Raw genomic sequence first — 11,680 nt, forward strand, 5'->3', positions numbered from 1 at the left:
ATAAAGTGTGTCCTGAAAACCCATGAAAGTTTAAATTCCACACAAAGAACCCAGGTAAAAAGCTGGGTACAGTGACAAATACTTTTAATCCTAGAACTGGGAAGGTGGGGTCAGGAGGGTCCCTGAGGGTCACTGCTTAGCATGATATTCAAGCCCCAGGTCCCAGAGACAGAAGCCACCATCCTAGAAGCAAAACAAAATAAACAAAAAGGTGTATGGTTCTTGAGGAACACCACTCCGGTGTGACCTCTTTCCCACACACACATGCACATATGCATGCATGCATGCATGCATGGCCACAACTAGTGTACCTCCCCACATGAACACACATACATGTGCACACACTCATCCACGGAGATGTCCAGTGCAATTCTTAAGCAAAGAGAATAGGAAGAGAGACAGGATCTGGGATAAGCCTTGCTGAAGCTGGGGCCACTGGGTGCCACTGACCCTCCAGTCCAGGTGACAAGGCAGACAGTGTATAGCCCTAGTTTTGGGGTCAGATCTGCACTCGATTCTGCAGCTCTCCCATAAATTAGGTCTGTGATCTTGGGCACATTTTAGCTTCTAGCCTCAGCTTGCTTGTGTGCAAAGGAGTGACAAGACTCCACGAATCCAGGACCATGACAACTAAGCTACTGCTTACAATGACCCCTGGCACATGGGAGAGGCTGGCCCTGAGGAGTCTACTGTTTAGAAGAAAGGCTGAAACCCTAAGCCTGGCTTCCTGAATCTGGGGATCTTCCTTTTAAATTCAGTAAGCTCCGAGAAGGGAGAGATTAACATGGCTGTCCCAGGACAGTGATGTTGGTTAGGACCGTAGGTTGGGAGCCCCAGGAGCCAGGGCAGGCCAGTATTTCTAGGACCAGCACTTCTACAGTGCTTGGAAAAAAAGAGGATCAATGTTCAGGAGGAGGGGACAGTAAGGAAGGGACGTCCCTAGGAGAAACAGCAAGAGATGCAGGATAGAACACCAAGGAGCTCAGAGCTTGCAGACAGTGCTTGCCATCTGCTCTGTCCACAGCCTGCACCCTGGCACAAGACATCATCACAAGCTCAGCGTCTCCTTTTCTGGGAACCATTTAGGTTGAGGGGTAGGAGAAAAGAGTGTTCAGTCTCGCCTGACCACTGAGGAAGAAGGCAGTCCCCTCAGGAGGAGCAAAGGGGACTCCAAAGACAACTCCTAGAGCCCTCCCTCTACCACCCCCACCCCCAGGTTCAACTCTGTTTTCCTCTGCCATTTCCTCCTCAGGGCATCATACTTTTCTTCTGGTCCCCTCTCAGAGCCTGGATCATGCTTCCCATTGCTGAGCCCTAATTTTTGTGTCCATGTTTTGTTTTCTTAAGGTCCTTCCTGAGGTCCTGATCAGATAGATGGGCAGGACAAGGCAAGCTGCAAGCTCCTTCTCTCAGACTCAGGTACCTTCTCACAGACACACTGTCACACGACAATGACAATAACCCTCACCCTCAGGGATGTTCCTGGCATTGAGGTCCTGACATTGAGTCTCCTGTCCCCACACCATCATGCACAGACTTCCAGGCACACAGGCATATTCTGAAATAATGACCAATACACACACACATACACATACAAACGCACACACCAACACACACACACACACACATATCTGACCCGACAATCACACACATAAACACTGTCACACACAATCCCATACCTTTCCCAAAGCACAGTACAGACAGGATACCAACACACACACACACACACACACACACACACACATTGTTGGACATGTGATTATATGCTTATATGTTGCTGTGTATATGGTGACTCCCATCCAGACTGTCACACAAAGGGTCCTGAATAAATATGCTGAGAAACAGGCTCTTGTACACCTTGTACACTTACCTCCCAATCTATCTCTACCTTATATGCATCTCTGTGTAACACACACACACACACACACACACACACACACACACACACACACAAATTTGGCGAAGGACAGGAACAGGTGCAGTAAATGAAGGGCCTGTTTTTCCTCTGCACAGGCACTGGAGGACAGGATGTGGTTTCTTGACTGCTCCTGGCCAGTCCTATGCTGGGTCCCTGTCTGGAAGGAAGCCCAGCCAGGGACAAAGTCCACCCAGACCACACCATAGCCTCAGCCTCTACTGCCCTTTGCTGGAGTGCAGAGGCCAGGGGCTTCCCACAATTCTGCTTCAGGCTCTATTCTGCAGCCTGGGGACACGCCAGGTTCCAAAGGACAGTTCTCCCGGAGGCTTCAAGCTGCCATTTCAGTACCAATCAATGCCTTACTCCCCTCAGTGTCCCTCCATCCCTCCACAGTAGATCCTGTGACCCCTGTTTTACTGGTAAGAAACTGGGGTTTGGGATCATCAAGGGTCCCTGCTGAAGAGCTAAGGTAAGCTCTCAGTTCCATCTGTTCGGAACTATAAGTGTCAAAGGTCTGCCTGTCTTCTCAGTAGCCCATCTCCCCCGTGGAGGGTCTGTGAGAACAGGAAAGAGGAGTCCAAGGCCACATTTTGCAGAAGTCATTTCAGCCTCCCTCATCCTGCAAGGAAGTAACTTCTGGCTTTGCCAGATCTGCTCCTTCAGCCTTCATGCCCCCCAGGAGGAAGGTGCAAGCCAAGAGCTGGGGCCTACACTCTGCTTCCCTGGTTCCTAAGCTGCTGGACCACATCGCCTAGGGAACCCTGTTTCTAAGCACTCACCTCACCATGAGTAACATGAAGGGAGACATTCTAATCTTACTGACTTCATAGACAGAAAGTAAACCACAAAATTTAGTTTTGAGTCTCCTGTGTGCTCATGAGGTCATGCTGTAATTATTGCAATCTAACCTCAAAGCTGCCTGTCACATGGATCTCTGCAGCAGTCAAGAGATGTCAGTACCCCCATAATAAGGGCACCCCATCAAAAGCTCCAGCGTGTCTCTTTGTTGCCTGCATTTTCTACCACCCAGGTGCTGTTGTGAACCAGGGCCCAAGAGTGAGATGATGTGAGGAGGTTCAAGGAACCTAACACCTCTGGGCAAGGGGGTTCACATCTGGACAAAGAGTTGGGGAGAAGACAGGCAGGCCCCAAGCTTGGCTCTCTATTCCTTCATCCCCAACCTGATCTCCAAACTTGGCCTGCAGCAGCCTTGGAGCAGGAGGCTCACACCCCCACCTTCCGGCCTCACAAAAGGGAACTCAGCAGTGGATCTGCAATCGTGGCTCTGGAAAGATCCCAATGTCACCAGGAAAGCCATGGCCTATGAGGGTACAGTGAGGAAGGTGCCAGGGACTGGGGAAGGTGTCTCGAGATCAGCTGGCCCTGGAGAACAGGGGGAGGAAGAGGATTCATCTGGAAAAGGATTTGGGGGCTGAAACAGTGCTGGCACCTTCCTTGGGAGGTAACCTTTGTACACAACTGGATTCACAGCCTCTCCTTTTGCACACCAAGTTCAACCCTGTGCAGGCCCACTCCCCAAAGGTGTCAGTCCTTCAGGTCTAGCTGTGGACATAGGAGACTACGAGCAAAGTATTCATTCTACAGGACACAGACCAGGCCTGGACCTCTTTCATTCAGGGGTGTCCTGGCACTTTTGAACAATGACCCTCTCTACAAGTAGCTGACCATCGTGCCCAGGGCAGGGCAGTCTGGGGCAAGGCATACAGGCAGGACAGAGAGAGTCAGAGAAGAGTCCTCAAGAGTCCAGCTGCAACCTATTCTTTGGGGACACCAAGGAGGTAGGGTGTTCCTGTGTGTCCCAGTATGCTTTCTGGTGGGTTACTAATCAAAGGGGGACTGGAATGGGTGCCAGCTGAGTGTGAGAGGGGGGTCTGACTGATTCAGGAGCAGGGAACCTGCTGCTTGTTTGCTGCAGAGGCTGGGGTGGGGGTTGCAATCCAGTGGCACCTGGGAGGTCATCAGGAAGGACAACAAGCTGCCACTGGCAGGGTCCCTGGGGCTATGAGTCAAAGACTATAATGAGGGGCTAATAACGGGGAAGGAGCTAGGTTTCCATAACCAGGCCCTTTCAGTCCTCCAGAAATTCCTGGGTACCCCCTAGACAAGAGAACAGAGGACCTGAGTGTAGGGGGAGGCACCACAGGGGTCCTGGGTACACCAGGAAGACAGAGGGACAGTGGGTTTTGGAAAAGGGAGTTGGAAAAGTGAGAGTAGGACAAAGATGTGTCGCGGAAGTCAGAGCAAGGCAACCGTGGGGCAGCTGGTGTCCTGGCAGAGGAGCTTTGGCAGAGAAGTGGGCATCTTGTCATGATGAGGATAGTCACCAGGTGTCCATTCTCCACCTGGGCCTCCCAACTCCTTCGTCCCTTTCTCCCCTGAACCTTGCACTTCCCCTGTCTGGGGTCCTGGAGTTTCGCTCAAGTCCAAGGGCCCCTCCACTAGCTCCGGCGCCCGCAAACCACCGCAGCATCCCCCTCCCCTTTGTCGCCAGGGTCCCGGGGGCTCACCTGGGGGCGGGGGCCGGCCCTGCCCACCGCCCCGAGCACCAGGAGCGCCAGGCGCAGCAGGCTGGGGGCGCCGGCCATGGCGGGGCGCTCAGGACTGGGCCATAGCTGCCACCTGCGGAACCGCGCGCCACGACTGATCCCTGCCGGGCTGCGGGGGAGGAGTCCGATGTGGGGCCGCCCCGCCTGCCCGCGGGAGGGGCCGGGCGGGGTCCCCGCTGTCTTCCGCCTGGGTCTCTGGAGGCCTGGGGCCAGGCGGGCCACCAATGTCCCGGGCCAGGAAGTCTCGGACGCTGCGCTCCCTACAGGCAACACTCAGGTTTAGGAACCGCAGGAGCGGAGCCACCAGCTCTGGAGCGCCCACGGTGCGTGCGCCTGGCCAGCTCGCTGCGACCAGTGCGGCCCGCCTCCCACCCCCGCACCCCGATCTCCAGGCTCCCCCTCAACTAAAGAAAGCCACGCCCCCACCAAGTCTGTGCTGAAAGGAAACTGAGTCCCGGGAAGGTGTAGGGTTGGAACAAGGTCACAGTGTTTAGCAGACTTCTCCAGGAAAGTGTATCCCACAGGCTGCTGGTGTCTAGGGACGGAAGATCCAACCTAGTGTGACTACTTATCTCCCCAGTCCCCTCCTTATCCCAAACCCAATCTTCTGGGCAGTTCTGGGAGTTGAGGTTGTGGGGATTGGGATAGGAAATCCAAGGAGGACTCTCAGGTTCGCTTCTATCTGGAAACTTTAGAAATTTGCAGGATGGAGAGGGTTGAGGCTGGAAGGTGTCTGTCTTTCTAGAACTTGACCAATGTTCCCTGCCCAACCTCTGCAGCCTATATCCACTGTGCAGGTGTGATCATATGCATCATGACTGGCATTCGGTGTGCACTTCACTCTGCCTTCTGCTTTGTGGAGACTCTGGTCTGTCTTTTTCCCCACTTTTGCCCTGGCACACAGTACGGGGGGGGGGGGGGGTGTCAACTCATTACCTATTCTTCGAGTCAGTAAGTGGGACAGGCTAGCAAAGAGGGTACAACTAACGCTTTTGAGGAAATAAGAACTAGTGTAATGAAAGTTGGGTGTGGCTCTACCCAGCCCTGGACCTGCCTGGGGCTAATCTGGACCATTCTAGAAGGGAAGGGAGACAGTGAGCATAGCTGTACCTCTTGGAGAACACAACTTCTCAAAATCTTGAGGAACATGGGACTCCACACTCAGGACTCCATCCCATGGAGGAAGAAGGAACCTGCAGGATCCATTCAGGGGGTGGGTGAGTCTCTCTGTGTGCATTTAGGCTTAGGCTGCTTAGCTGTCAGTAAAGAAAATCCCACTCCCCAAAATTATGTAACTGGGGCTTTTACAGAAAGCAAGGCTGGGGGTTCAGCCCAGGGTGGAGTGAGTAGCCATTCTCTGACCATGAGGGTCTCCAGATCTTAGGGTCTCTGGTTCCAGGCATCTGTCCAAATGACACAAAGTGGCTTGCTCTAGACCCAATCATGACATCAAAAGTCTAGTCCGCAGCAAAGGACCAGCTGAATACCCACAGGAATGTATCCTGAACATACCAGCCATCAATTCTCCACCTACTGATCAGAATTTACTCCCATAGTCACCCTAGTTCCAAAAGAGGCTGCAGGTTGTCATGGGCACAGTTTGTAATGGGTCTTTTTCTGTCCGGCCAGCTAGATACCAAATAATGACATGGAGACCCATTATTAAATGTGGAAACTTAGCCTTAGTTTAGGCTTGTTTTTAACTAGTTCTTATAATTTAAATTAACCCATTTCTATTAATCTATGTTCTGTCATGTACTGCCTATCCTACTTCCTCAATGTCTCTGGCATCTCTCACATGCCTAGATCTCCTACTTCCCCTTTCTCTACCTAGAAGTCCCACCCATACCTCTGCCTAGCCATTGGCTGTTCAGCTTTTTATTACACCAATCAGTGTCTTAGTCAGGGTTTACTATTGCTGTGAAGAGACACCATGACCACACCAACTCTTATAAAGGAAACATTTAATTGTGATGGCTCACTCACAGTTCAGAGGTTCAGTCCATCATGGTGGGGAGCATGGCAGTGTGCAGGCAGACATGGTGCTGGATCTGAGAGCACTTACTTGACTCAGAGGCAACAGGAAGTCAACTGACACACTGGGTAGTATCCTGAGTATATGAAACCTCAAAGCCCAATCCCACAGTGAAACACTTCCTCCAACAAGGCCACATCTACTCCAACAAAGCCACACCTCCTAACAGTGCCACTTCTTATGAGATTATGGGATTATGGGGGCCATAAATTCAAACTACCACACACAACAAATACATCTTCACAGTGTACAAATGTCCCATAACAGTGATCAAGTAGTGCATCTTTTATTACTTTGTCTGCTTCCATTGCTAATAACACCATACCACAAACTGTCCTGGAACTCTCTAAGTAGATCAGGCTAGGCTCAAACTCATAGAGATCTGCCTGCCTGTGCCTCCAAAGTGCTGTGATTAAAAAAAACATGTGCTACCACTACTCAGAAAGGCTGAATACATATTGAAGAAATATTATTTGGGACTCTGATTCTAGTTTAAGGGTTAAGAACTACAGTTGATGACATCCTTCATCACAGAATTCTGGAGTGGTGAAGGGTTTCCCACACTGACAGATGGGGAGTTCTCAATACACCTCACCACATTGACTTTAAGAGTGTGAGGGCTAATCTTGGTTGTCAAACTGAAAAGAAACAATGTGTCCATGAAGGGCTTTCTTGGTCAGATTATTTGAAGTGGAAAACTCCACCCTAAATGTTGTTGGCACCTTCTGGTAGCAGCCTAGATAAAATGTCATGGGAGAAGGAAGGCTTGGCTTTTAGCCTACTTATCTTCACTCTTGCTGGCAAGTTCATCTACCCTATAGTTGCTACTGACACAGTCCTTTGATGATATTAAAATAAGTTTTCTTAGGCTTTTGACACAGAGTGAAGACCAGAAGCTCTCCAAGAATCCTCCAAGTCTTTAGGGTAAGATTAGGAGGACAGCTGAGATACCCAACCTAGTGGACTGAGAAACTACCAGATTCTCAGCCTCTCCAGTATGAGACAGCCATTGTCATGTTGCCTGGACCATATAGGCAAACTAATCTAACAAATCCCTTTTACTACCACATTAAATTTTTAGTGTGTGTGTGTGTGTGTGTGTGTGTGTCTTTGTGTCTGTGTGTGTGCATGTATGTATGTATGGACACCATGTATGTGCAGTGTCCTGTGGAGGCCAGAAGAGGCCATCAGATTACTTGGAGCTCAAGTTATAGACAGATGTGGATGCAGGGAACTAAACCTGTGTCCTCTGCAAGGGCAGCCAGTACTCTTAACCACTGAGCTATCTCTTCAGTCCCCATGTAACCTTTTAATATGCATTCATTCTATAAGTTCTGTTCCTCTAAAGAATATGAACACAGAGAGCAAACCCATTTCTGGAACAACCCACTAGTCATCATCCCTAACTGTGTGTCAGTAATTTCCTTCATGGTTGTGACCAAGTTCCTAACAAGAAGCAACTAAAGAAAAGAAGGATTTACTTGACTTATATATTAGAGGATACAATCCATTTCTGGGCGATGGGGTTGGGGAGATGACTACAGGAGCAGCGGGTAGTTGGTCACATTGTATCCCTGTCAGGAGAGATTGTGGTGGTTTGAATACAAATGCAGATGCACAGAAAGTGGCTGGTCTAGATTTGAACCCGTGACTATTAGCCTCTAAGGTCTGTATATATGTTGGTTGGTCTGGATTTGAACCCATGACTTGAACCTCTAAGATCTGTAAGTATGTTGGTTAGTCTGGATTTTATGTTTGCTTGACTTCTCATCTCAGTGTGCACCATCCTGGGACTTAGGGATATCACCCTCTCCCTGGGCCATGGGAAGCTGGGGTCCAAATGCAGGATTTTAGCATGGCATACTCTAACCTGGTTCCTTCCTCAGGATGATGGGTGAGACCAGGTCCCCTACCCTTTTGCAGCTGTGGCTGTTTCCTGTTACAGTACATGGGACATTTGGGAGAACTCATCTCCCTAGCTCCAAAGGTAAGTAAACTTCTGAATAGGTCAAAGGTCAAATCCCTTGTCCATAACAATCTGCTTGTCATGATTAATCTTGTTAGTGTTACTAGAAATAATTTCACATGTCTGTGAGGATGTCTCCAGAGAGGTTGTGTTGTAAAGATTTTTATATTTGTGTGTGTGTGTGTGTGTGTGTGTGTGTGTGTGTGTGTGTGTGTGTGTTTAACCACATGCAGGGGCAGGAGTTACAGGTTGGTGTGAGCTGTCACCTGAGTTGGGAATAGAACTCCTGTCCTCTGGTAAAATAGCAAGTGCTCTTAACCACTGAGCCCTCTCCCTGGCCCCTCCCAAAGGATCAAAAGAGAAATAGGAGACTCTGTGAATTTGAGGGTCACTGCTCCATGAGCAAAGGCCCCAGCTTACACAGAGAAGGCAAAGTGAGTTGCGCACAGCATTCATCTCTCCCTGATTCCCAGCTGAGGGCATTTACATTCCTGCAGCCACAGCTAGAGTGTTCTTTCCACACAGATGAACTGAAGTCTCACACTGGGAGCCAAAATCAGCCCTTCCAGCCTTACAGCTGCTTTTTGTCAGTGATTTTGTCACATCCATGAGAAAAACACCAGGCATGTGTTGTCCTTCCCCCCTCAGCCAGGGTCCTGGAAGATTAACCCTCTCAAGTCCTTACCTGATTCATTCCTAAGGACACTCATAGATGTTCTCTTGGTTTTCCACAGCCTGGGAGCAAGTCCTACAAACTCATTAGATCCAATGAGGCAGCTGGAACCTGTATCTGCCTCCCTCTCCCCTGTAACCTCCTATGCCTCCTCAGGCCACTCTCCTGCAAACACACCCCCATCTGCAGTTCCCTTGTTCTTATATCTCCTACCCAGGCCCCTGATCATGCCTCAAGACCTAGCTCAGATAGCCCCCATCCCAGAAGTCCATTCTTCACCTCTGTCCCTCAGTGTCTGTTAGGTCACTGTCAATGCTTACTCCAAATGGCAGCTGCCATTTCTGGAAGGCTGCCCTAAATACATCTCTTCTAGGATCCTCATTTCCCAGAGCTCTTGGTCCCTTATGTTACTATCACCGTCAGGGCACTGTGGAGTTATAGTGACAGAAGTGTTATGTTACATCCCCTGTGCTGATTAGTTTGTTCTCCTATGGATACTGTGCATCTTAGTGACAGGGCTTTGTTTATACAGGTGATCCTCAACCTTCCCAATGCTTCTACCCTTTAATACAGTTCATCATGTTATGGTGACCCCCCCATCACCATAAAATAATTTTTGTTGCTACTTCATAACTGAAATTCTGCTACTGTTATGAATCATAATGTAAATATCTGTGTTTTCTGATGGTACTAGGTGACCCCTGTGAAAGGATCATTCAACCCCAAAGGAGTCATCATCCACATGATGAGAACCACACTGGTCTATACCCACAGCATCCAGCCTGGGAATCTTGTCCCTATCTGTAGCAACTCCCAGCATCCAGCTGGAGAGTTTTGACCCTATCTGTGTGTTTTTTCCAGAAAACTGCAAGCTCCTTGAGTGAATACAAACCTAACTCATCTCCAATGCCTTGTATCAGCACTGGCCCTACCCCATGGTAAGTGCTCAGTAAGTGCTTGTTGCAAATGGCATGTGGGGATCCAAGCATTCTGTAGCTGCCTGGTATGTAGCAGGTTAGAAGGTTCTGAAACCCTTATTAGAGATGGATGGGCTGGAAGAGAGGGCAGAGTATGCCCTGAGAACGCGCAATCCTTTCCCCACGATGCTAGCAAGCCATCCTAGAGCATGAGAAAGGACGACTCTCTAAGGACAGAGATCTGAATGGATGAAATATTGTCTGCTAATTAGCAAGAATTATGATGGGATGGGGCTATGGATCAATTGGTAAAGCACTTGCCTTGCAATAATGAGGATTGGAGTTCAATCCCTAGAACCCATGGAAAAAGCCAGGAGCAGTGATGTACACTGTCACCTCAGTGCTGAGGAGGCAGATGCATTTCTGGGGCTCTCTGGCCCGTCAGTCCAGCCTACTCAGAGAGTTTCAGGTCAGTACGAGACCTTTTCTTTCCTCTTGTTTTTCTTTTCTTTTATGATTTCTTTTATTTTTCTTTAAAGATTGCTGAGATGGCTCTATGGTTAAGAGCACTTGATATGCTTGCAGAGGACCCGAGTCTTGAACCAGCACCCATATCAGATGGTGTACAACTGCCTATAACTACAGGTCCAGGGTATATAATGTCCTCTTCTGGCCTCCATGGACAACTACACTCAAATGCACACACACACACTCACACACACACACACACACACACACACACACACACATGCATGCACACACACATACCATGCGCACAGACAGATACATAGACAGACCAAATCAGAGACAGAGAGAAAACAGACAGATAGACAATAACCATAAATGAAAGCAGCTACCATCTATTGGGTGCTCTTAGAGGTCCCTGATCTCACATAGCATCAAGGGGGTATTGTCATGTCCCCTTTATAGAAGCTCAAAGCTCAGGTATGAAAAGCAAGCTGTTCACAAGAGCAGAGCTGCAACCCACCAAGCCCCAAAGCTTCTGTTCCAGGCAGCTTGATGCCTCACAGCTCCCATCCCACAAGCTGGACTGGTGAGCACCTCCCCAGGGTGAGTTCCTCCTTCCACAGTCCAGAGCGGCAAAGCCTGCTCCTCACTCTCATGCACAAGGCTTCTCCAGAGGCCTTTGGAGGATTGTCACCCTCCATGAAGACAACCTTGTTCACAGAAATGTGAATGGGAGTGACCAGCCAGTGTCCCTGAAGTGAAGATGCTGGCAAGCCCTTCAGGGATGCAGGACACCCTAGATCCTTGTCCCTACCCAGGAAAGCCCCACCCTCTGCAGGAAGAGCCCAGCAGGAGTTGAGGTAGATCTTTCTACTCAGGAGAGGACTAGAAAAAAAGGAAAGAGTAAAAGACAGGAGAGAGAAGCTCAGGTGTTATTTGTTCCACGCCACTTCCCAAAGAAACTCACTCACTTTCCCCAAGTCCAAGGTCACATTCTGCTCCTGAGTGAGAAGATGAGGACAGAGCTGTCATCTTTGAGCCTGCCATCAGCATAAAAACATACCTACAGATCTCAGAAGCTGACAGTCAGGGGTTCAAATCCAGATCAACCAACATATATACAGACCTTAGAGGCT

At 49.4% G+C, this 11,680-nt stretch overlaps 1 protein-coding gene across 1 annotated transcript in view; it reads right to left on the minus strand.

Annotated features, from left to right (window-relative positions):
- Glp1r (glucagon like peptide 1 receptor) overlaps positions 1-4,649 on the minus strand; it is a 34,713-nt gene extending 30,064 nt beyond the window's left edge. The window contains exon 1 of the mRNA XM_051187063.1: positions 4,447-4,649. Coding sequence (XP_051043020.1) covers positions 4,447-4,524 — 78 coding nt within the window. The 5' untranslated portion in view covers positions 4,525-4,649. The remainder of the gene's footprint in view (positions 1-4,446) is intronic.
- Positions 4,650-11,680: the final 7,031 nt, after the last annotated feature.

This window comes from Phodopus roborovskii, unplaced genomic scaffold, assembly GCF_943737965.1.
Source record: "Phodopus roborovskii unplaced genomic scaffold, PHOROB, whole genome shotgun sequence".
Taxonomy (NCBI): domain Eukaryota; kingdom Metazoa; phylum Chordata; class Mammalia; order Rodentia; family Cricetidae; genus Phodopus; species Phodopus roborovskii.